Source organism: Anabrus simplex, chromosome X (genome assembly GCF_040414725.1).
Source record: "Anabrus simplex isolate iqAnaSimp1 chromosome X, ASM4041472v1, whole genome shotgun sequence".
Lineage (NCBI taxonomy): Eukaryota > Metazoa > Arthropoda > Insecta > Orthoptera > Tettigoniidae > Anabrus > Anabrus simplex.
Window position 1 is genome coordinate 189,716,668 of NC_090279.1, and position 26,922 is coordinate 189,743,589.

The 26,922-nt window shown below is 40.4% G+C and overlaps 1 protein-coding gene across 1 annotated transcript in view; it reads left to right on the top strand.

The window, feature by feature from the left end:
* LOC136886764 (phenoloxidase 1) overlaps positions 1-5,964 on the top strand; it is a 109,685-nt gene extending 103,721 nt beyond the window's left edge. Inside the window, exon 14 of the mRNA XM_068230618.1 lies at positions 4,375-5,964. Within this exon, the coding sequence (XP_068086719.1) occupies positions 4,375-4,641 (267 nt within the window). The 3' untranslated portion in view covers positions 4,642-5,964. The remainder of the gene's footprint in view (positions 1-4,374) is intronic.
* The last annotated feature ends 20,958 nt before the right edge of the window (positions 5,965-26,922 follow it).

Genomic DNA, 26,922 nt, shown 5'->3' on the forward strand with positions numbered 1-26,922 from the left:
CCAAATACTGGATACTGGCCGCACTTAAGCGACTGCAGCTATCGAGCTCGGTCAATCATCACTCATCAACTGAGATGGTTAGACCATGTTCACCACATGGGTGATACCAAGCTTCCGCGCCAAATTCTTTATAGTGAACCTTGCTCTGGCAGTAGACCTCATGGAGCCCCTCTTAAGCATTTTAAGGACCAGCTGAAACACATCATGAAGACTACAGACATGGGAAGAATTTGCTGTGGACCGCTCACTGTGGCGGAACACTACATCCACTGCTGTCAACTTGTTTGTAAGAGAACACCGTAGGCATCAAGAGGCCAAGCGACAAGCAAGAAAACTCTGTCAATTAAATCCCCACCCTCCTCCATCCATTCAGTGTGATTTGTGTGAGCATATGTTTTATGCCAGGATTGGTCTGTTTAGTCATCGCAAACACATCCATAAACTGAGTTGAACTGGTCAATGTATGCAGGAAAAAGTTATATATACTTGGATCGAGTTTCAGCCGACGACAACGACAATGATGGCTGAATGTATAATGTGTAGTTTGAGAGAGGAACAGTTTTGCAGCAGTACATGCAATCAATCACCACTGCCCAGGTGGCAGATTCCTTGTGGGAGAGGGTAAAACCCAGTGCCGGCACATAGCCTACTCCTGTTGAATAGCACAAAGTGGTCTGGTCAAGGCTTAACATCCCCTTCCGATGGACAAATCACCATCAACAGCGTCGTATGGCCATATGAGCATTGCGGAGAGGTTTGGAATTTAATCCAGGCTTTTGGTACACAATCTAGTGATTAGGAATTGTATACCACCATCTCCCCCACCCTGCCGGCCAACATTCAGATGGTGAAATTTTTTTCGACCAACGGGACACGATATAGAAATAATATGAATCACCACCTTATCAATACACTATTTTATTTACTACCAAACTGGTAAATAGAGTCAATACTGGTTTCGACCCCTAAGGGGTCATCCTCAGTTGACACATACAAAATATCTACAAAAACATCACATATAATGGTTAATGTTTAAAATTCATATGTCATTAAAATGCTGGTAAGTACATCTTAGTTTGGATATGCATATATTATGGGATTTATAAGTTTGCTCTATTTGAGCATTTATATAAGTCTTCTGTTCCTTTGTATACAGTGTCAAAAGTATTGTATTGAATGTAATTCATCCATTTGACAAAATGCTAGTGGATTGACTATTAAGTATGTACATTTACTGAGAGGTACATGCTATTCTACTTTACAATCTATATTACACAATATGAAGTAAAATTATTGCATTTGCACACATATGATGATATTAAGTTCAATGTAGGGTCTTAAAGATGTACTGTTTGGATTTTCAGTATCCTGATTACATTTCATGTAGTGGTTTATAAGGTTTACTTATTCACTTATTTAATTCAGTTAAATACATGGAAGAACCTTATTGATTTGAATTCTTATGACTAAAATATTGGTATTTGATACCTTGTTGACGTGGATCTTTAATACTAATGTGTAAGTTTGTAGCACCTTCTATTCTTGTTTTTTGTCTTAAAATAGAGTTGTGTCTTGACACTGTTTATTTTATTAGGCATATAAAAGTCTTGTTAAAATGAACCCTTAGGGCTAAAACACTGGTATGAGATACCTGTTAAAATACTTTAGATTAAAAGTACTGATATGTGGTGCTATGTGCATATTCTTGAAACATAAATGAGTTTAACATAGTTTGATAATAGTACTGTAGGTTATTATGATTAGTTGTTGTAGTTTAATGGCTGGTCCATTAGAAATATATAAATGTTTGTTTGAATAGGACCGAATACATGTTCATGCTGTATGCATTACGAGTGAAATTGCGTAACATTATGATAGTAATAACTGGCAATTTTGTGGGATGCTGCTGTTGTTGTAGCTGGAAATCTTGAATGTTATTAAGAAAGCGTTCTCATCTTGTCACTTGTCGTATTCAGGTTGGGTTGGTGACTATTATGAGATGAAGTACATTTTGGATGTCGTATGTCTTAATTGGGTTGCACGTTGGTTGTTTCGTGAAAGCGTGTTGTAAATTAATATATCTGTAAGTAGAAATAATAAGTGTGTGAGATGATGTATCATAGGAATGTAGTGACAAGTTATATATCGTATTACTTACGTTAGCTGTTGAGATTGTGCACTCTGTGTGGCTGTCTGTTGAGATCTGTAGCGTGTTGCTCTGAGGTTATAGTTTGCGGCGGTTATAGATATATCCAAGTAGTTTATGGTATTATTGTTTTCGGTTTCCATAGTAAATTTTATGTGGGGATCTATTTCATTCAGTTGTTCTAAGATTGTATTTTCATTTGTGTGTCTATTGTCCATAATTATGAATACATCATCGACAAATCTGCACCAAAGAATGATATTTTCTATTTTTAGGAATTTTTGACGAAGTTTTAATCCAAGAACTTTTTAAACCAACTAACAACTACACAATTTTCATAGAATAATGTGTCTGTTTATTTTAACTTGTATAAAAAATATTTTAATATGTATATCCTGTTTTTAACATGACCCTGCCATGCGATGAAAAGTTTATATGAATCTAGCTGTAGACAGTTACAACATGGCCGAAACATGTTCTACGAGGGCTGTAAGTAAAGTATTGGCAGTGTAGTCCAGACACTCACAGGAGATCAGGGATGCGCAATAAGGATATGGGAGCGGTCAGGTGTAGTGTGCATGTGACGGGCATCCAGTTGCGAGTGTTGTTGCTGTGTGGCCTTGAAGTGAAGTGTGTTGATTTCACTGCTCTAAAGCATGTTTTCAAAAAGTGATCAGCGTTCGTGAATTAAAATCAAGGTTGCTTGGGGCAAAAATGCATCAAAATATTATCGAGGATTATGTGAAGCCTTTGGCGAGAATGCATTACCATACAGGACGGTTGCACAATGAGTCAAGGCTTTTCATGCGGGTCAGAAAGAGACAGCGGATTTGCACCCCACAGGTCGGCTGTCCATTCCTCAAGGTCAGATTGGCATCGTGAGTGGTCTCGTTTCTGTAGACCATCGATGGACTATCCACGTTTATTGAGAGACAATCGCCCTATCTTGTTGCATAACAACGCATGTTGTCATGTTGATTATTTTCACCCTGTTGGTTAATCCTCTCCGTATCGACTTATATTCAAATTTCTACAGAACATTTTCCCGTCTTGTCAATACTTTACATATTTTATTATACTTAATTAGCATACATGTTACGACAGCTAACTACTCTCTTCTTCAGCGGTGCCAAAACATCAATTAATCTTTGGGCTTGGTACATTGGTACAAATATACTTATCAACAGAACAATTATATATATATATATATATATATATCTTGAAATTGTTAAAATATTTCTTTGTGTTTCAGCTTTTACTTACTTACTATGTCATTAATAAATGACAGACTTTAAAATAGAAATTTTCAAATCATAAATGAATAAAATCTATTTAATTAGTCACTATATGCTAAAATTTTAAATCTGCTCTGCTCTTGGAACTTATGTCCTTATTTACATTTTTTTAAAAAGGGGCTCAGAAGAGTAAAGAAATAAATAATAAAATAAATAATGACATAGAAAGTAAGTAAAAATTGAAACACAAAGAAATATTTTAACAATTTCAATATTTATATATAATTGTTCTGTTGATAAGTACTAACGTACCAAGTCCAAAGATTAATTGATGTTTTGGCATCGCTGAAGAAGAGAGTAGTTAGCTGTCGAAACATGTACACTAATTAAGTTTAATAAAATATGTAAAGTATTGACAAGGCAGGAAAATGTTCTATAGAAATTCGTTGTCATGTTGCAAACAGTGTCAAGCTCTTATTGCAGTGGTGGCATTGGGAGGTCGTGGAACACCCTCCGTGCTCACCAGTCATGAGTCCTTGTGACTTTGACTTGACCTATTTCCGAAGTTGAAGAAACCCCTCCGAAGCTGCCAATTTCCTCACATGGCATCTGTATTCCGGCAGTAGGGCACTTTGTCCCTGTCATCAATAGAGAATGCCTTGCCAGCGGTCCCCCAACATTTGACTTTGTGGATGACTAGACTGAAGGAATGTAATATAGTTGTACTTGTTAGTTACTTAAATATTTTTTCTATCAATATTGCCAATTCTCTTTTTACAGCCCTTGTGATTTACACATGACTATTTAACTATCAGGTATTTAATAGGTGGAACATTCATAATAAATTCTTTTTAAGAATTAATTTTTGAATAGTCACATAATAACATCATCATGATCTTTCCCTACAAGCACTCTTAACGAGTCCACCTTCGAGTTCTTGAAAACCTGAAGTTCATTATTTACATGCAAGATTGGTTCTATTTTTGCCTGCAGGTTGAGCAGTCGGGACCACCAAACCAATGCTCTGACGGTCACAGTTTGTGTGGTATACGAGGGCAGCTGTACCCAGATCAACGTTCCATGGGCTACCCGTTCGATCGCTTGCCTCGTGCCGGTGTTGGCACCCTGCAACAGTTCCTCACGCCCAACATGAATTTCACTGACGTATCTATTTTCTTCAAGGACACAGTAGTCATTGCAAACAACACCAGACGTCAGGAGCCAATTAGGCAAACGGCGACGAAGCGTCCACGACTCTAGGTTGACAGGCTCAGTGCAAGTGTGATCATATCAGAGAAGTGATGCAACACAGTTCATTTATAACTGTTAGGTTCTTGAGTCTGCTGAAACTAATTTTGAGTAATAAATTTATAAATAAATTTACAAACTCCGTGAAAAACTCTTCTGTCCTTTTCTGGTGTCTTCCACCGTCCTGGTGGACTTGCGACTTCTTCTGACCATTCTCCTTAGTATGGTTGTCTTCAGTCTTCTTTTGGCCATCTTTCATCATCTTATGGACATCTTCCGCCTCCTTCTGTCTGTCTTTCATCTTCTGTCTTCTTTTGGTCATTGTCCTCCAACTTCTTCTGACCATCTTTTATTTTCTTTATCATCCTTCTCTGGCTTTCAACTATCCTCTCCTGGCTTTCTTCCATCTTCTTATAGCCTTCTTACAACTTCTCCATTGTCATTTTCTGGCCTTCTTCTGTCTTCTTTTGCCCATCTTTAATCTTCTTTCAATTTTCTTTCATCTTTTTCATCATATCAAAGAGTGCATTTAACTGTGCCTTCATTTTCATGTGGCCTCTGATCTCAGTTGGCATGCAGTAATTAACAGAAGATGAAAAAATTATTTATATGAGTGTGCATTCACTATACACTGAAGTTCCGGAATGTACCCGCTGGTGGTCGAAACCTGCAGCATCTGGCCCACTGATTCATGCTGATTACAATGATGCATCACACATGGGGTCTATTCTAACTTCTGACACCATCTGTTACGAATAAAACTCCATTTGTTTCATTACTCTAATTTATTTTAGTATGACGTAATAAATGCACACACACATATATAAACCCACACAATTCTAACCAGCTGTGAATGGTCACACTTACTAATTACTGTCTATTTACAAATTGCTCTTCCTTATGGCATAGCAGGAGGTCCAGCCCGTTGCTATACCTGCGGGTGCTTATCTCTTACTTTCACTTTCCCCAAGTCCAGCCATCTCATACAGCAGTTGTGTGTAGACAGCTGGATCTGAACACAGGGCCACTGGCTACAAAACACACGACGACTGTTCTTTGGTTCGACTCCACACGTAGTCCAGTAATTCACACAGTCACATGCAGTGAACAACTAAACAGCTCAGCAGTATTCAACAGCAGGACAATACTCACAACAGCGAATATTAACACAGGTCCATTTACCTTCACACTCGCGATAGCAGCTTCCGTCTCTGAAATACACAAACACACAGTATTCATCTACTCACTGGTCTCTGCAACACCACAACAACAGCTCCTCGTTCAGACCTCGGTGAGGCAACGGCGACAGCCAATACCTCTGTCGCCCTCCGCCCAGTCACCGAGTCTCACACGGAGTCCAACACTGACTCCACCTCGGAGCGCAAACTGATACTCCCTGTCCGTGGCTAGCCTCCCTTTTTATAGCTCAGATGATTTGAGCCAGAAATTTCACAGTCACTAGAGGCACAACATTCCCGTTGAATCTCCAAGAAACCAAGCCAGCCAACGAGAACAAAACACGGAAAGGCCAGCTGGGAGATCCTGGATCATCTGAGTCACCACCCCCTTCCTGGAAGTACCGAAAGGGACACAGGGTTGGAACGTAACAATACTGTTGCCCTATGTTTACTTTCTCAGGTAGTTTAAAAAATTTATCACTCAAAATTAGTTTTGGCAGATTGAAGGACCTTACAGTTATACATTAACTGACTCGAAACTGAAAAGAGATGACTTCAGATATTACAAAAAACAAAAGGCAATACAATCATCAAATGATGCCAATCATTGATGCCATGAAAGAAAGAGAGAAAATCCACAGGGGTTAGCTGCCCCAGAACAAGGGGTGCTGCACGGTAACAGAACCAAAGAAATAGTAATTTTTGCACTATTTATCTTAGGATAAAATGAGCTTACATATTTCTGAATTTTGAAATTCCCCTGTTGTACAGCTGTCCACGATCAGGAAAACTTTATTTTTCGTTACATATACATTATAAATGGTGATTTACCATTGACAATGAATTATGTAAAACATCTAAATAAATATCTTTTAGAAACGAAGCAGGAATACAAAAGCAATGGACGAAATGAACTGAAAATTTTGTGACAGATCCTCGCGCACCAAAGAGTAACCCAATCACCTCCCAGCAACTGGCAACTTTTCTTCTTTTCCCCTAAAAGAAATGATTTAGTCCCTTAGATGATACTGAACTTTCAAGGGAGCTGAGAGGTTTATCCCATATATATCAACTTCTAGACATTAAGATCAGATGACTGCAATGTTATAATATATGGGCTAGTTTTACTATTTTAATTTTTTTAAATTCTGTAGATATATATTTCTGTTTAGTTTTGGAAAAAATGACTTGCTTTCAGAAAACTGACTGTACTTTTAGTATTTATCTATTATAGCAGTCCAAAAGGAATGCCTCCTATTTTTGCCCCTCAAACCAGGCAGTCCATCACGTTGTTATGTATACTGGAAGGTCTCTAGCTTCTGCATAACAATCGGCAACATGGCATGTTTTGTGATATAAGCAATTATTTTTATGTTAAGGCCTGTATTGATGGATATGACTTTATTAACAGAAATAAGGGTTATACATCCACCTAATCAATATATCAGAACACTACCAGCTGTTAACCTGCCACACAAACTTCCACTGGAACATCAACGGATATCCTTTTACAAGCCTTGTTCGCTGTACTAATCGATATGACTCTACATTCAACATAATAATTAGGATATCCCTTTGATTATCTAACGTCTTCTGTTCAGCATTCAAAGGACTTCACTGCAACTTTAGATTAAACAGAAAGCCACCTAAGAACCAACACAGAAGTTTGCATAATCAACTAGTGTCAAATTAGACATACGATCCTCATGTTTATTACAATATTATTTTTATGTTCACATCTATTTATCCACATGTTTAATCCATTGATCTTACATGAACATTATTAAGGGTAGCAATGCCATTGTTCCTTGGCACATTTTATATTTTTATATGATCCTATTAGTATTTTTAGCCTAGATACTCAATGTGTTTTTTTAAGCTCAAGTGTTATTACTTTATTTTAACCTTAAACATCAAGATAACAAATTGCCAATAACATTATGGACTTTATACTTAACCTTTTATAATTATTTAACTCAATTGATTGCAATTTGTATGCATGTTCTTGTTCATTGTGTTCATTTTCTGATTGGACTCTCATAGTTCCTTCTGATTAGTTTTTGTCTCCACAATTCACCTTCATGTTAGAGGTGTTTTATCCTGTTATTTGATTCATTTAGCTGAAGATGAACATATTCTTGATCAAAACTAGTACTAAGATGGTAAGAAATCTGATTGAATACACGGCTTAATTTTAATGATCTCAGTTCTGATGTATTGATTAAGTAATAATAATACTTTATTAACGGTAATACTATTTTACATAACAGTAGGGAAGAATAAACAAAACAAAACACACTAAAAAGAAAGTTCAATGGAGTATAAGTAGAAAAATATGTACAGATATATACACAGGTTATATTACAAGCAAGCACAGGAAAGTAATAGCCATTTCTGGAGATTATGCAAGTGATTTCTAAATTTTGACAATGAGCGGTTAAATATATCAATATTCACTTGTTTAGAGATCTTGACATTCGTTCAATTGGCCCATTGAACGCGTAGTTAGTTCTATGCCAATTTGTAGACAATGTATTCTTAAACCTTGTGCATCTGTCTGGTACATGTATGTTAATTTTTGCAAGTAGTTGTGGACAATTCACCAAGGAATGAAGCAATTTAAAAATGAAGAGTGTATCCAATAATTCACGGCAATGTGACAGGCTATGCAGATTCAAGGACTGTTGTAGGGATGTATAATCAACATTATCATATGAGAATCCTGCTCTAAATGAGTATAAACGAATAAATTTATGTTGTACTGAATCTGATCTATGGATAGAGGTCTGATGAGAAGGGTTCCAAACAGGTGTATAGTATTCTAGTATTGGGCGTACCATAGACACATACAGCAATCGATAGGTAGCTAAGTTTGAAAATTCTCCAGAATATCTAGAATATCTTTTATGTTAAGGCCCGTATTGATGGATATGACTTTATTAACAGATATAAGAGTTACACATCCACCTAATCGATATATCAGAACACTTCCAGCTGTTAACTTGGATCTATAATGCTCATTATTGTTGATGAATGTCTTGTGATGCTGTGCAGTAGTATTTCAAAGTGGCGATTTTATTAGATACCCATGTAAAATTGTGAATCATAATTGAATTCTCCACAGTGGAAGAAAATTAGGCCAATAAATTGAGATCCACATTTGACTCAAAATTGTGTACAGTGACAATACTATTGGTATCAGTACGGTACATCAGAAGATGCCCGCCCTAGTGATAAAGCTGGGAAACAGAAATGAGCTTGTTGGGGATGAGAGGAGATGGATGGAGAAGAACTGAAATTGTAACATCCAAGAGAAATGAATAAAGACAAGTCATTCTGCGCCTAGGTGACTGCGCTTCACGTGGTGACTGATGGTATTAATCTTGAGTAATGCATAATAACTGTGCCCATATTTCTTTACAACTTCAACAAATTAATTATATATATATAAAATCCCTTTTCCATACGTCATTCACAGCGATGATGAAAAAATGAGACGGTTGCAACAACTGAAATTCGCAACGGGTATATTATGTTGTTGCCTCTCCTTTATGAGAAAAATACAGCGAAACTCTCACAATGGGAATTTGGTACTTTTTAAAGAAAATTGCAGATCTGTAGCTTTGCTGCAGATGAGTAGTGATGTGCGTGAGTGACGCTTGGATTCGCGAGAATCGAGTCTAGCGAGTCCGAGCCTCTCCGAGTAACCCGTGCGAAGCACTCGAGTCTCCACGGTGACGTCACGTCCGTAACTGCGACCTGTTGCCGAGCAGTCGGAATAAATACTCCAGTCACTAAGTACTAGGACAACAGCTAAGTAAACGATGACCATTACGTGAAACCGTGAGTGTAAGACCGTAACATATTTGTTTCGAAATGCCGTTCGTTTAGTTTGTCACACAATGACATTCTTCTTTTTCTCCTTTGTCTATATTTAGTTAGGCTCTTTCATTACAGCGCCACTGTAGCGTAACGGTTAGTGTTATTAGTTGCCATCCTTGGGAGCCTGGGTTCGGTTCCTGGTACCGCCAGAAATTTTAGAATGTCAGGAGGGCTGGTATGTGGTTGAAATGGTACATGCAGCTCACCTGCAATGGGGGTTTTGCTGAAAGGGGCTGCTCTACCTCGGGATGATGACATATTTGCATTATATAGCCTCTTAGGCTAGCCTTTGGTAACTTGAGATACGGAGTGAAGATTAGGAACATAATTTAACACTATTCATTGTAGGTATTATACAGTGGCGACTGGTGGCATCTGAAGCTGGGTGTTGCACCAAAATTTTCAGTGTCACATTTTTATAGCTTACAGATGTAACAAGAAACTCTATTATCATTAAGCAATGAACTACATTCCTACTAAAACGGTAATAAACAGTATCTGGCAATTACAACCCAAGAAATAAGAGGCTAATTATACACTGTAACTACAGTTACTCTCAATAATCATGTTTTTGGCTTTACATCCCACTAACGACCTTTTACGGTTTTTGGAGACGCCGAAATGCCGGAGTTATTTTACATGCTGGTAAATCTACTGACACGAGGCTGACGTATTTGAACACCTTCAAACACCACCAGACTAAGCCAGGATCGAACCTGCCATGTTGGGATCAGAAGGCCAGCGCCTAAACTGTCTGAGCCACTCAGCCTGGCACAGTTACTTTTGCCTCACTTGAGCTGAAAATTTGCCGTCCTGTTTCTTATTGAAGCAAGATGTTGGTAATATTGTGGGTGGTCTGGTATGGCATGGAAAAGAAATTATCCAGCAAGTTGGCTGTGCGGTTAGAGTCGCGTAGCTCTGAGCTTGCATTCGCGGTATAGTGGGTTCGAACACCACTGTCGGAAGCCCAGAAAATGGTTTTCCGCGGTTTTCCATGTTTACACCAGGCAAATGCTGTGACTGTGCCTTAATTAAAGCCACGGCCGCTTCCTCCCAACTCCTAGCCCTTTCCTATCCCATCGTCGCCGTAACGTCGGTGCAACGTAAATGAAATTTGTAAATTAAAAAAAAAAAATGGAAATGAATTACCTTTACGAGAGGAGAGCAAGTAGGAATGAAGTAATCTCTGCAGGGTGGCGCAATCTAATGGGGACATTTGGAACTATTTCTCGGTAGGAGACTTGCTAGTCTCGTGCAACTCCCTGAGACCGATACTGGCGAACATGCTACCTGATGCTATGCATGCTGAGGTACATTGCGCCATGCTGTCCGCTAGGGAGTTGCTGTAGGAAAGCAAACCCCCTGAGTGTGATTCGAAGCCAGCAGCGTTTGCTGGTCCGTTATGAAGCATTATTACAGCGAACGACCGAAGATTGTTGATTTTAACATGTATTCGAATACAAGTTAGGTTTATTAAACTAAAACATTAGAAGAAAAGACGACAAATGAAGTGCAAAAATAGTGGGAGTTGTGCAACCCTGCAAAAATACCATGCACCACCCCTGGTATTATATATTTCCTCCAGAGTGGTGGTGGTGGTGGTGGTGATTGTTTTAAGAGGAAGTACAACTAGGCAATCATCCTCTATATAACACTAATCAGGGAGAAAAAAATGGAAGGGATCCGAAACGTCAAAACATTAAGGTATTGGCCAAAGGAAGTGGAGAGCATAAAATAATGCCCTTTATAATAGAAACAGATTAATCAAAAATGTACTTTGGTCCTGCCTGATCTCTAAAATTTCACACTGTGTGCCGGTAAAATAAAATGGTGAACGGCTTTTAGTGCCGCGAGTGTCCGAGGACATGTTCAGCTCGCCAGAAGCAGGTCTTTCGATTTGACTCACATAGGCAACCTGCACGTTGTAATGAGGATGAAATGATGATGAAGACAACACACACACACCCAGCCCTCGTGCCAGCAAAATTAACCCAATGATGGTTAAAATTCGCGACCCTACTGCGTATTGAACCCAGGACTCTTGTGATCAAGGACCAGCACGCTAACCATTTAGCCATGGAGCCAGACTGAGAACCGGTGATATTGTGGTACATAAGCACCTGTATCCACACGTTCCTTAGTTTACGGTACAATAAGGTTTTGTTGTGTAGGCCTATACAGTCATGTAAATATGTCATAATGTACATGTTTGGCTGTATATCTTGTTGTGCAGTAGAACAACGTATGCCCTAGTTCAACGTCCACAACTTTCAATTGATTGAAGGAATGCTCTGGGCATTTGGTGAGGTATCCAAGAATAACATAATTATATTGTTTCCACCTCCGGTATTTTGTCCTGCCGTATAATATCGTACTTATTTTTTCAGTACGGTACTGTAAGTATGCTTCGGGATTAAACGACTGTTTCAAAGGGTGACTGTGTACACACTTCTTTAAAGTGATGTTCATTACTGTATTGCAGCATTAGTTTGTACATTACATCACTGTGCATTATTGGGAATCGGAACCAATACTTGTCCTTGGCCTACATATTATGCATCGTGTTGTTTCCTTACACAGCTCACAGATAACGCTGCCAGCGTCCTCGGCCTCAAGTCCGGACTCGATTACCTCAAGTTTCACGGTCCCAGACCCGATTCTTCACGAGTCCATTCACAGCCCATCACCACAGATGAGCCAATGAACACAGAATAACACACAGATGGAGACTCATACTGTAATGCATTCACTTGCTGAGGCCAAGGTTTGTTCCCGTTGCCATATTAGTAACATTGTCTGCGCCAGCCAGCAAGCATAGAATAAGTTATGGTAGAGCATCTCACTAATGTGCAGCCAATGGACACGCATGACCGCCATATTGTTTGGGCTATATTATAGACCGGTTGCTTTCTATTATTGATCAAGTTTTCTATTTTTAAAGTAAATACAAAGATTCAGTATTTTAACTTGAGTTTATTTAAATGTTGAAAGAAGTAACAACAAAAATGAAGGTATGAACTTAGGGAATAAATAAGGAACTCTACAAATAAATGGCAGGATGAGTTTAACTGTGGTAAAGCTAGACAAAGATAATGTTCATGTAGAAATTCCTGATGGGCTCAACTCCAGGAAGAACGTGTTTTATGCCAAGAATAGATTTGGAAATTTTGACATACCAGTGATTCTTAAACAGGGCACAGGGACAAACTTTACACAGATTTTGGATGAATCTCTCCACTCCAGTGTTTACCCATGGATAGCTACAGGACTATTGAGTATCTCAAGAATTCGTAGATCCATAAACTTCCATCTACAATAATTACACTCAATATGGTTCATGAGGAAATTTCATAATTCCTGTTACAATTCTATACAACTGACATGGTACATAACATGAGAAGTGTAACTTTTGTTTGTAAGATATATTAGCATATTCATTTCAAATTTCAAATTACATTTTACATACTAATTTTTGCTATCCAAGACAGGCTTAGATACTAGAGATTTTCATAAAAGGATTTAACTTTCTCTCAGCAGGCCACTGCATGTAATATATGTATTTAGCCCATCAACACAATGAAAGTGATAAGAAAATATGGAGTCACACCTTTTCTTACTATCAGATTGGATCATGCTGTTATGCATCTTTAATACACTCTAATACAATGTAGGCCACAGTAATCCTTATGAATATGTATTCTCAGATTAACATTGTATAATGTACTTATCAATATCCTAGTATTTGGGTTATGTTTATGTATATCATTTGGGTTTACCAGGAAGTTTTACCATTTCTTTTCTCTGTTGGATTAAATTTTTAAAAACCTACACTGACTCACCAAAAAACAGAAGAACTTTACTCTACACAATGCAGGTGAGAGGCTCTTTTGTTGGAGGCAGATTAGTTAGTAGGTAGCTCACATGTCTCTCAGTCTTGCTACCAACGGTTGATGAGATACCTCTCAGTAACATTCCATTGGTCTAAACCATCAGGACCGAGCTCGATAGATGCAGTCGCTTAAGTGCGGGAGATTCGGGAGATAGTGGGTTTGAATCCCACTGTTGGCGGTCCTGAAGATGGTTTTCCATGGTTTCCCATTTTCACACCAGGCAAATGCCATGGCTGTGCCTAAATTAGGGTCACGTGTGTTTCCTTCCCACTCCTAGTCCTTTCCTATCCCATTGTCACCATAAGACCTATCTGTGTCAGTACGACGTAAAGCACCTTGTAAAACAAGTCAGGGATACATAATAGACAGCCTGTACTGTGAATGAGTCAATTTTTAATAAGAGCCTTGGCATATAATTATAATAATTTGCATTTTCCTATCAGTTGTTTTCCTGGCTTTTTCTCAAATGTTTTCAAAGAACTTGGAAATTTATTAAACATTTTCCTTGATAATTTATTCCAATCCTTTACTCCTCATCCTATAAATTAATATTATCCCCAATTTGTTCTCTTGAATTCCAGCTTTATCTTCATATTATGATCTTTCCTACTTTTAAAAGCTCTGTTCAAGCTTATTCTTCAGCTTATGTCATGCCAGACACCTCTCCATTGACAGCTTGAAACATACCACTTAGTTGAGCATCTCATCTCCTTCCTCCCAAATCTTCCCAGGCTAAGGTTTTCAACATTTTCGTAACACTACTCCTCTGTCGGAAATCACCTAGAAAAATGGTTACAATTCAAGAAAATAGAACTTGGAGAAATAGGGTAGGTAATAATAATTTCGTGTGGCTATTTCTAGCCGAGTGCAGCCCTTGTAAGGCAGCCCCTCCGATGAGGGTGGGCGGCATCTGCCATTTGTAGGTAACTGCGTGTTATTGTGGTGGAGGATAGTGTTATGTGTGGTGTGTGAGTTGCAGGGATGTTGAGGACAGCACAAACACATGGCCCCCGGGCCATTTGAATTAACCACTTAAGGTTAAAATCCCCGACCCGGCCGTGAATCGAACCCGGGACCCTCTGAACCGAAGGCCAGTACGCTGACCATCCAGTCAACGAGTCAGACAATAGGGTAGGTGAAGCATTATCAGATCCTGTAATGATAAAGAGGGGGTCCTGCAAGCCAGTATTATTGGACCTTTATGTTTTCTTATGTAAATAAATGAAAGCCTCCGTGGCTCAGGTGGCAGCGTGTTGGCCTCTCACCGCTGGGTTCCGTGGTTCAAATCCCTGTCACTCCATGAGAGCTTTGTGCTGGACAAAGCAGGGGCGGAACAGCTTTTTTCCAGGTACTCTGGTTTTCCCTGTCATCCTTCATTCCGGCAACACTCTCCAATATCATTTCATTGCACCTGTCAGTCATTAATCATTGCTCCAGAAGAGTGCGACAGGTCTCGGCAGCCGGCACAATTCCTATCCTCGCCGCAAAATGGGGGCTTCATTCATTCCATCTTTGACCTGGTCAATGACTGGAAACAGGTTGTAAGTTTTCATTTTTTGAATACGTGAAATAAGTAGTTCCTTGAAATACAAAGTTGTTGAAGTCAGATATTGCAATGAATTTTTATTTCATGCTATGACGTTCTTGTCTTCTTCCCGTACTCAACTACTTTCCGCACTATTTGTTACAAACCGTCTCTGATTGGTTGTACTTATTATTTCACCATAAATGCCAAAAAAAAAAAAAAAAAAAAAACTAAGGTACTTGCTCAGCCTGCAGCAGGGACTAACGTTCCAAAATTGAACATTACCATCTCAAACACCAAACTAGAACAAGTAGACCACTTCACTTACCTTGGAAGCTTACCAAAGAGCTGTACTTCAGAACGGGATGTGGAAAACAGGCTTCGTGCTGCCCATGTGGCCTTTGGCCGACTATCACATAGAACAGGGCCTCTCAGGGTGCATGCGCTTGGTGCATGCACTGTGCACGGTGCAAAAGACGACTTCGCTTGGTTGACCAGAGTGTAGATCCCCACTCGTCGATTTGGAGCAATAGCGCTGTCTCTTTCCTTCCCCACGCCTGTCTCGCTCGCTCCCTCTGTCTGCCTCTTCCTCACTTGCTCTGTAGCGCCTCAAATCCGAGCCGAGTTGAGACGAGTTGAGCCGAGCTTAGCCGAGTAGACCAGAGACGAAGTGTTGGTCTGAGCGGAGCCGAACGGGAGCGATGCACAGTGCACGGAGCTATTGCGCCTCGATTTGCACGCGTGAGATTTTGGGCGTTTGAGAGGCCCTGACATAGAGTCTTCAGAAACAAAAATCTTACAATTCGCATAAAACTAATGGTGTACCAGGCTGTAGTCATCTCTACACTTCTCTATGGCTGCGAAACGTCGACCTTATACCGCCATGACATCAAAAAGCTGGAGAGCATGAACATCAAGTGGGAAAACTAAGTCTCTGATGTTGAAGTTCTCGGGATAGCATGTGCTAAGAGTGTAGAATCATTAATCGTTGACCATCGCCTCAGATGCGCAAGACATGTGTGCCGTATAAATGACACCAGCCTACCGTGCCAGATCCTCTATGGTGAACTTAGCTCCGGTTCAAGACCACGGAATGACCCCTGAGACGTTTCAAAGACCAACTGAAACAAACCTTAACGATGGCAGAAATAAACCCAGAAACCTGGGAAACACGTGCCACGGACCGCGTACTTTGGCGGCAAAGTGTCTGTGCCTCAGTTCAACACTTCGAACAAGAACGCCGCGGACATGAATATATTAAGCGACAGGAGCAAGAACTTCGCCAAACCCAGCCAAGATCTCCCCCGTCCCTCAGCTGTGCGATGTGTGGACGTATGTTCTACGCAAGAATTGGCCTGTACAGTCACCGGAAGTTTAAGCACAAACTGCTGTGAATTGAAGTGAGCTATTAGCCAGAAAATCTGTAAACTCGGAAATGAGTAACTGCTGACAACGACGATACTGTATAGAGTAATAAATAAGTTACACGATTGTGAGTGACTGCAAAATTACCTCGACCATATTGTGGGATAGACAGCAGAACATTGTGTGACAGTTAGTGGGGTAAAATGTCATGTTGTAATTTTCACGAAGATAAAAAGTCTTCTGAGTTTTAATTACTTCGTTGATGAAGTAGAAGTACCTACGTCATGAGATTCACTGTAAGTACCGGTACCTAGTCTAAGGAAAGGTCTTCACTGAATTAATCATATTAACATGAGAGTACATAAAGGATACACATTTCTTCATGTAGTTATGAGGGTATTAGGGGTTGTTGTAAGGCTATAAGGGATTGTGGGCAGTCTGAGACGAGGTCTCGGGATTTCTCGAGACTAGCGCGGACACTATTTCTCGCGAGAAATTTCGAGAGATTTCGAGAGCGTTGTCCCCGTATTGTGCGGCGAGCAGCGTGTCGTACAGGTAATCGGAGCTGAATGTTGTTTGTGCCGAGTATGTGAATAGCCAACCATAGGCCTTCTCCATTTCGTAAATACGTGTCAACAAGAGACTAGGGCGTAATTTCTACTGAGGTCTATTTTAACGCAGTATAACATAATTATAAAGGATACGCATTCGGGCATTGTATGTACTGGAAGGTACAAGAATGAGTCGTTTGAGTACAGAACCTGACGGCTACTGTAGGTACACGTACCTGGATACTAGAGGCGTGCAGTATTCGAACTCGAGACGAAGCAAGATGCACCTTGCTGCATATGCAAATACCATTACGCATGAGTAGAATGTGTAGGTATTCTAAAATGCTTCAGTTTGCTCCAATTCTTTTGATAGGTGGGTGTACATTGTTATCAGACCCCACATTCAATAACATATGACCACTGCTTGTTGTTACCGATATTTTGGTGACGAAGGAAATAATTCCTTACAATGTTATAGAGTATTCGCGTCATATGTAAAGTTAGCATAATTACTCAAGTACAACAAGAAATTCCATGGAAAGGAAATATTACAAGAAGTACTACTAATTTAACAATATCAATCAATCAATCAATCAATCAATCAATCAATCAATCAATCAATCAATACTGATCTGCATTTGGGGCAGTCGCCCAGGTGGCAGATTCCCTGTCTGTTGTTTTCCTAGCCTTTTCCTAAATGATTTCAAAGAAATTGGAAATTTATTGAACATCTCCCTTGGTAAATTATTCCAATCGTCGGAAATCACCCAGAACAAATCGAGCTACTTTTCCTTGGATTTTTTCCAGTTCTTGAATCAGGTAATCCTGGTGAGGGTCCCATACACTGGAACCATACTCTAGTTGGGGTCTTACCAGAGACTTATATGCCCTCTCCTTTACATCCAGCATCATCATACGCAAATTCAGTATTTCCAGTGCTTAACACTACCGCTTACAATACTATAGGTTGAGCTTTCTACTAGCTTAAAATTACAAGCGATAATAAAGTGAAGTTAAACCACCATTACCTTACAACAATAACGACAACAGCAACAACGAAAGGAAATATGACAAGAAATACTACTAGTTTAACATTCCAAATCCAGCAGAAAATCACAAATTCAGTGTCCGCCGTTTACAGCTTTTACTTTTCACTAGCACTAATCACCTTCTTAAATGATTTGATACCGGAGGAGAATATATCAAAGACTGCTGCAGGTTATTTGTTCCAATCCCTTATGGTCCTGTTTACGAAGGAAAACTTGCCCACTTCAGTATGCTGGTTATTATTACACTACTGTAAGTGACCATTGCGACCGGGATATTCCCATTTGCTATGTATTTGTTAATAATTAGGGACTTCGGTATATGACAGTGCAATATGTGATTGCGTCTAGTTGTACGCGACACCTTGAAGACGATGTCCGAAATGCAACGTAAGTCGTGGATGTCAGGTATTTTGAAGAGATGCCACATAGCACAACCCGCTGTGTTGTTTATTCAAAAGAAGTAAAATACTTCGGTCGAAATACTTCTGGGATGATCTGACACTTACAAACACATAATATCAATGAAGAGGAATAGTCACAGAACACCTCCGGCCCGGCTTGAATCACAAGGAGCAACCCTGCCGACAACGATTGTGAGGCATCCAGGAAGGTGTACATCCTAATAACGGTTATTAACAAATTATACGGGTTTTTCAGCTAAGAAGTCCACCTGAAATAACTTGTGACAAAATTTATCGTCACACATGTTTACATATGAGAACTGCTGATGATAACTATCAAGTTTACGCTCGTGGTTACTGGGACGTTGCACAGCTTGCAATACAGGAGAATCGGTCTCGAGAGTCTCGAGATCTGTGACGTCAGGCTCGAGAGTCTCGAGCGAGAACGTTGCCCATCACTAGTATGTGGTGCCCTCACCAGGATTACTTGATTCGAGAAGTGGAAAAGACCCTAAGGAAAGCAGCATGTTGGGTGATTTCTGGCAACAGAGTAGGGTTATAAAATTGTTGCAAAGTGTGGGCTGGAAAGACTTGGGAGAAAGGAGATGAGCTGCTTGACTAAGTGGTATGTATTATATAGATGTTGATTCCTATAGGGAACCTGAAATATTTGTCCCGAATGAGTAAATTTATAATACCAATATAGTTAGTCCGTCATTGTACGTATGGTCAGTCCTCAGACCGAAGGCTGGTTGGATCTTCTACAGCTCTGCCATCAGCTGTCATAGATGGCCTAGGCATCACTGAAGAGGCGTACAATGGAGATGAGTAGTGAGGTAGTTTCCCACTGTTTTCCTCACTGAGCCAGAAATTGCTATTACATATCAGTCTGCCAAGCCCACTGAAATACATGCACCAACCGACCTTATGAGCAACATTTTCACACCATTCATAGCAGGAAATGGCTGCATAAGGATTGGCATTACTAGCATCGCTCATACCTCAGTCTCTTTCACACTGTCAAAGCCAAGGATAAGACAGAGACAGATCTATGAAAGTAACAAAATTGCTCTAGCCTATACCAGAAGTCATATTGCACTGTAAACACTAGGTCCTGCCAGCAAAGGCATGGTCCGTTATTGGACATTGTACATTCTCCAACTAACTCATTTTTGGTTGCCAGCGTTTCACCCCAGTGTGCTAAGTTGGGCTCATCAGTTGGTAAATAGCACATCTAACAAGACGCAGGGCTAGTGCATACCGTGGAGACCACTGAATAGGCCGCTTGGAGCCACTAGTAGAGCCAATGCACTATGAGAGACTTTGTCTCATTTTCTAAAATTGATACCTGCCTGGCCATTATTATTATTATTATTATTATTATTATTATTATTATTATTATTATTATTATTATTGCCATTGCTGTTAGTAATAATAATAATTTACACAATTTAGTTTTCAAATCTGAAGGAATAAAAATAATACATACAAGAAATGCTTATTCCAATTATAGTAACCAAAACACGCTAACCATCACAATATTATGGAATTATCTCGATCCTAGGACCAAATAATTTACTACCGGGCGAGTTGGCCGTGCGCGTAGAGGCGCGCGGCTGTGAGCTTGCATCCGGGAGATAGGGGGTTCGAATCCCACTGTCGGCAGCCCTGAAGATGGTTTTCCGTGGTTTCCCATTTTCACACCAGGCAAATGCTGGGGCTGTACCTTAATTAAGGCCACGGCCGCTTCCTTCCAACTCCTAGGCCATTCCTATCCCATCGTCGCCATAAGACCTATCTGTGTCGGTGCGACGTAAAGCCCCTAGCAAACAAAAAATAATAATAATAATAATAATTTACTACCATTTAGAACCCAACAGTCTGCTGTAGACCTACTTAGCTACACTGACTGCCGAGAGTTATAAATAGGCTCGAGACTTCAGTATTTAAAGTTTAGGTGAGGAGGATGTCTTTGTTATCGCATCTTCGCTGACTACTGCGTTCTCAGAACTGACTAATTACTTCAAAAGCCTTGTTGATTGTTGTGAGTGGCAGCAAGGGATGGTTATTATTGGAACAGGTTGGGAAACGCACATTCTTTCAAAAATAACTCCCGTACTCCTATTGTTGAAAGAAGCTCTGTACTACGACGGCCTACGTTTGGAATAACCCTCTGTAGTGCAAATAATACCGTGTTGTGTGCTGTGCCTTTATCAACATGTAAAATCACTCTTCAGCTACTGAAGTGAGAAACAGTTATGGGCCCCTCACAAGCCATGGCCCCGCCCAGCGGCGTCTGCGGGGTCCTTATTGCCGACACCGTACTGAGCAGTTCATCTTGTATTAAGAGCTTTTCACAGCTCATATCATGAAATGCAGAGTATACAATAATAGGACATTTATTAAGAAAATGCATTTATGAAGCAAGTTCCAGTTCTAATTTTCTTACTTGTGATAATTTTTGATAGCTTCCTACATAAAACATTCCTTCAAAATATTTATTTATGAAAAGTTGTATTTTTCCGTTTACTTGCGAATATTGTTGAAAAATCCGTACCGAGCTCGATAGCTGCATTCGCTTAAGTGCAGCCAGTTTCCAGTAATCGGGAGATAGTGGGTTCGAGCCCCACTGTCGGCAGTCCTGAAGGTGGTTTTCCGTGGTTTCCCATTTTCACATCAGGCAAATGCCGGGGGGTGTGCCTTAATTAAGGCCACGTCCGCTTCCTTCCAATTCCTAGGCCTTTCCTCTCCCATCGTCGCCAAAAGACATACTGTATCTGTGTCGGTGCGACGTAAAGCAAAAAAAAAAAAAAAAAAAAAAAAAAATCCTTACACAAGATTCGCTCAAAAATGTATTTGAGAAACAAGCTCTATTATTGTTCTGTTTCTTTGTGAATATTGTTATTATATAGGAATATTGGCATTAATAGTTGGTCCTCATTTCACATGCCTGTGTTCAAGTTAATCATGCCCCCACCGAGCTCGATAGCTGCAGTCGCTTAATTGCGGCCAATATCCAGTATTCGGGAGATAGTAGGTTCGAACCCCACTGTCGGCAGCCCTGAAAATGGTTTTCCGTGGTTTCCCATTTTCACACCAGGCAAATGCTGGGGCTGTACCTTGATTAAGGCCATGGCGGCTTCCTTGCCACTCCTAGCCCTTCCCTGCCCCATCGTCGCCATAAGACCTATCTGTGTCGGTGCGACGTAAAGCAAAGCAAAAAACAAAAAAGAAAAAAAAGAAGTAATCATGCCCCCACCATTATTACCCGAAGTCGGCGCTCCTGAGTAACAAAGATAATAATCAAAACAAAATGTATTTTTATTATATTAAGAAGAATTGTTATGGATTCTGCTATATACCAGCGCCAAATATTTTAAAAAAGGAAGAAAGTGCTGTACGGGGAAATAGGACTAAGATCCACATAATACTAAAATAACAGTAAAAAATTGTAAGAATACGGAAAAAAGCGTACAACCTGGCAATCCTAGTGAAAGAGGGAGCAACAGAAATAGAAGACGAGGACAATCTCCTCATCAACCCCAGTTCTCTTCTCAGCCCCCGACGAGCTTGTTTCCGCTTCTCATCTTCATCGGGAGGATGGGTATCAGCACTCATTGCCGGCGTTTCCTTATGCAACCAGCAGTGGTGGTTCGTGCATGAAGGGCTTTTCTATCCTCTTTGTTTTGGACGCCACCCCGCCTTCAAAAACATTTTGTAACTGATCACATAAAGAGATGAATTTATGTGGTGTAAAATTCAGTTATCTTTATTATTTTGGCTGTAAACATTTTGATTTTCTATTTTCATGAAAATGGCAGAGGCTTTCAGATCGTGGATTCTGTCCAGCCTCTTCTCTTATATGATCCTTGTGTCCAGCAATGAGGCGCTCGGACTGTGGCAGGAGAGCCCTCAGTAGGTCCCTGGACTTAGCAAGTGTGCGGGGTGCGGGAGGGTGTGCCAGGAGAAGGAAGCGTGCAGGTAGGTGTAAGCGCTGCCCAGCGGAGCCCTCGACAACATCGCCGACCATTTTTCAACGTACCTAGGCTTTTTCCCCTACGTCTTAAGCCGGCTTTACATTTACGAGTAACTCGTATACGAGCGCTCGTGTACGAGTAGGAAACGCGTTTACATTTATGGTGCTTACTCGTATAAGAGTACAGTTTCCAATATGGCTCCAAGCAGACGAGAAAGTCTTGCAATGGCTGGTATCTTGCTGCTGTGTTTTAAAACAAGACAACAGAATGAAGCGAAAAAAGTCAGGAGCTTTTGGGTTAAAGAATCCTTGAAGAAAAGACCCGTTTTTGGAATACAGGAACATTTACTAGTTGATCTATTAAACGAGGGAGGAGATGGTTATAGAGACTTCTTAAGGATGGATTTTAGTACATTTGTACCTTTTGGTAAGTGGTAAGTGGACGAAATGACTTTTATAATACTGGTACCGATATGCTAAATACTGGCATATTATTAGTAATTAATTTTTTCTAGGTTGCCCCTCATATCCCCAAAGAAAACACTCAGATGAGAAGTCGTATCAATTCTCAGCTGCAAAACTGGCAGTGACTCAGATTTTTAGCTACTGGAGATAGCTTCAAATCATTAGAATTCTTGACACGTATATCAGCCTCAACTATTTCCTTGTTCATTCCAAAAGTTGTTGATTTTCTTTTTAACTAGATCCATAGTTATGTTTAGCTTCATAGGCCTTATTTCTCGCATTGATGTCCCGATATTGAGAACACTTAACATTCCACAGGCACTCCGCTCTGTAGTATAAATTAATGAACTCCTCCAGACTTTCACGAGACATCCTGCAGTATTTAGTCTCCGCCATTTTTAAAACAGTCTAACTCGGATGCAAGTCGGAAGCCTCTCTACTTTGATTGCTATTCGTATACGAGCTACGAGTACGTACGAGTCATCGTTTACATTTATGATTTCTTATCCGAGTCAGTCCGAGTAGCCTACTCGTATAAGAGTTACTCGTAAATGTAAAGCCGGCTTTACATGAAGTATTCTTGTTAAAGATTAATTCCAAAACATTTTACAAAACAATGAATTCCATTATACTGACTATTTAAACAATGCAGTTCTATAAATAAGCTAAAATAAAGTTTCAAAATGTAACTATAACATGACGGCACTAGGCTGTCAAATTGTTAAATACATCGTCGTGCTTTCAAATTTGAGCTAGGAGAGAAATTCGGGCGTGCATTGTTTGGTTTCGTGAATGTCGTCATTATTATTTGTGATTGTGATCAGTGAAACAGTGCAATACCATAGTAGTCGTGATGCATTAGCTGTTAGCTTGTTAATATGTGTGCATAAATGCAATTAATTAGGTAATTAATGAATTGCTGTTGTAGTGCAAGTAGATTTCTACACTGCTAGTATCATTGGCTTATTATTATTATTATTATTATTATTATTATTATTATTATTATTATTATTATTATTATTATTATTATTCGTCTAAAAGTATCGTGATGCTGGTCAGTGAAAATTGGACCGATTGGGGAGGGGGAAGAGATGGCGGCACAGCCCTGCCAGAGTAAAATGTCACGAACCGCCACTGGCAACCAGCCAAACTTATTCGACTGCTAACGTCCAGTCTAGATAAATCCACGTTCTGTGTATCTTGCCATCCTGCTTCCTTGTGCCATATCTGATGAATATTCATACACTTGCTTATTTCCTTGCCATTACACACCATGAGGTTCTGAAGGAAGCGATATTCTCTTATCAGCACCACGTGTGTTTGTATGCTATTAGCTGGGGAGGAAACTCAGTGAGGTAGAGTGGTGAGGATGTGGTCAACCAAGCTACAATCAACAGCTCTAAGAATCTTCACCTCAGTTGTCTGCTCTTAATAAACCACTTCCTGTTTTCCGCAAAAAAGCTCCCGGTCGTCTGATAACCCTAGTAAATCGCATTTCTAAGCAGCCACTGTAGTCCTACTCAGTGTTATTACCCTCCTAAATTCCTGTTAGCAATAAAGAAAATGCTTGATGCCAAATTGTGTGACAAGCCGATCTCTGAACAATTTTGGACGAAGGTTTGGGTATCGGCAAGGTTCCGCTGACGTGAAAAAAAGAAACCCATGGCATTAGAGCCCTGAAGGGTCTTGGACTACCAAGCGATCGCTGCTCGGCCCGGAGGCCTGCAGATCACGAAGTGTCGTGTGGTCGGCACGACAAATTCTGTCGGCCGTTATTCTAGGCTTTCTAGACCGGGGCCGCTATCTCACCGTCTGATAGCTCCTCAGTTATAATCACGAGCCTCCGGATGAAAGTCAGCCCCTCTGCCCCTACACCACGCCCTCCCCCCTCATAAAATCACAAGTTTCGATACTGGAACACTTGTGATAAAACTGTATGAAGCAAGACCAACTCCAATACTCACCGAGCTCGATAGCTGCAGTCGCTTAAGTGCGGCCAGTATCCAGTATTCGGGAGATAGTAGGTTCGAACCCCACTGTCGGCAGCCCTGAAAATGGTTTTCTGTGGTTTCCCATGTTCACACCAGGCAAATGCTGGGGCTGTACCTTAATTAAGGCCACGGCCGCTTCCTTTCCACTCCTAGCCCTTCCCTGTCCCCTCGTCGCCACAAGGCCTATCTGTGTCGGTGCGACGTAAAAACCAAACCCCATGGCACTACAGCCCTTGAAGGGCCTTGGTCTACCAAGCGACCGCTGCTCAGCCCGAAGGCCTGCAGATTACGAGGTGCCATGTGGTCAGCACGACGATTCCTCTCGGCCGTCATTCTTGGCTTTCTAGACCGGGGCCGCCATCTCACCGTCAGATAGCTCCTCAATTCTAATCACGTAGGCTGAGTGGACCTCGAACCAGCCCTCAGGTCCAGGTAAAAATCCCTGACCTGGCCGGGAATCGAACCCGGGGCCTCCGGGTAAGAGGCAGGCACGCTACCCCTACACCACGGGGCCGGCCGGTGCGACGTAAAGCAACAAGTAAACTCCAATACTCAGAACACATTCCCGGCCATTTGTCCTATTGTTCACGTGTATTTATTTCTCCGTTTCTCGAAATTCGGTTACACGAATTTCTCGTTTTCTCGAAGTGAACGTTTCCTCCCTTGAGCCAACAATTCCTCTGTAACTCGAATTTTGTACAATAGTGACAGTGCAATATAGCATTTGTAGTTTTTCAGGAACAGTTAACATGTAAAGAAAGGGTTACAGTGATGCTGGGAGCTAATATGACGGGAACCGAAAAACAAACTTCTAGTGATCGAAAAATCGGCGAAGCCTCGTTGTTTTTCGGGAGTGAATTCATTACCGGTCACGTACGAAAGCAACCCCGGAAGTCGTGGATGACAAGCTCCATTTACGAATCTTGGCTGCGTGGTTTCGAACCTACATACTGAGTCAGTCGGATATAAATGACAGTGTTTCTTACAGCAATAAATGTTTTTGAAAAGTATGTGGAAGGAAAGAAAGTTAACAGTAAAAAACAGAAGAAACAAACGAATATTTTCCAGTTAACAGTGACGCCGACTTTGGGGAGACAAGGCGTTTCCTGACCGCCCCCCCCCCCCCCCCCACCAAAAATAATACATCCTCCTAGAAGTTAAGTCCCTTCACAATGAAACGTGAAGCTCGGCATATAAATACGGAGGCTGCTAATGCGTTAGATCTGGTGGTAGAGCTTTACACATTTCGTATCATGTAATGAACAATACACAGTAATAGGACACTTATTCATAAAAAAAGCTATTTGTGAAGCACGTTATACCTTTTCAATGAATGAATCAATCAATCAATACTGATCCTTTTCTTATTATACCCTCGTGCCTGAATGCAGTCATTGAGAATACCGATAGTTTTCGAAACTGGAACTACGAAATGTTATGACCCAAGGTAGACTATGTGAACTCTGCCTGAACAGCATCGAATGTGTCATCCATGGATGCCATCGAAATAGCAAATTCCTTTGCAACCCAGAAAGAACGCTGCTTGCTCCAGTTTCTTTAGAATCAAATGCGAGAACAGTAAATGTTAAAAAATGTAAAAACAAGAGATGGAAACATTAATTTTATTATTTATTTATTTAGGATCTCTTCAACCTCCTATGGGTTACGATTACACAACTTCCTTTTTCTTTCTTTCTTTCTTTTTACACCAATACTCCTTCATTCTCTGGCTCGCTTTTGCTCGTTCCACATCCGAGAACACCCTTCTTGTTCTCTTGGGTTTCTCTATGAAAACATCCATCACACTCGCAATTTTCCTTCTGAACACTGTAACATCTCCCTCCTCAACGCCACATTGTTTAAGATCCTGATGAACTTTTTTCATCCATGATACTTGGGTCTTTCTTCATTCCAGGAGGAAGAGGATCTTATTTGCTAGGCGTTCCGATCCCATTCTTATCAGGTGTCCATAGAAAGCAAGTGCCCTTTTCTTATCGAGGTTGAAATGTTCTCGCATTTT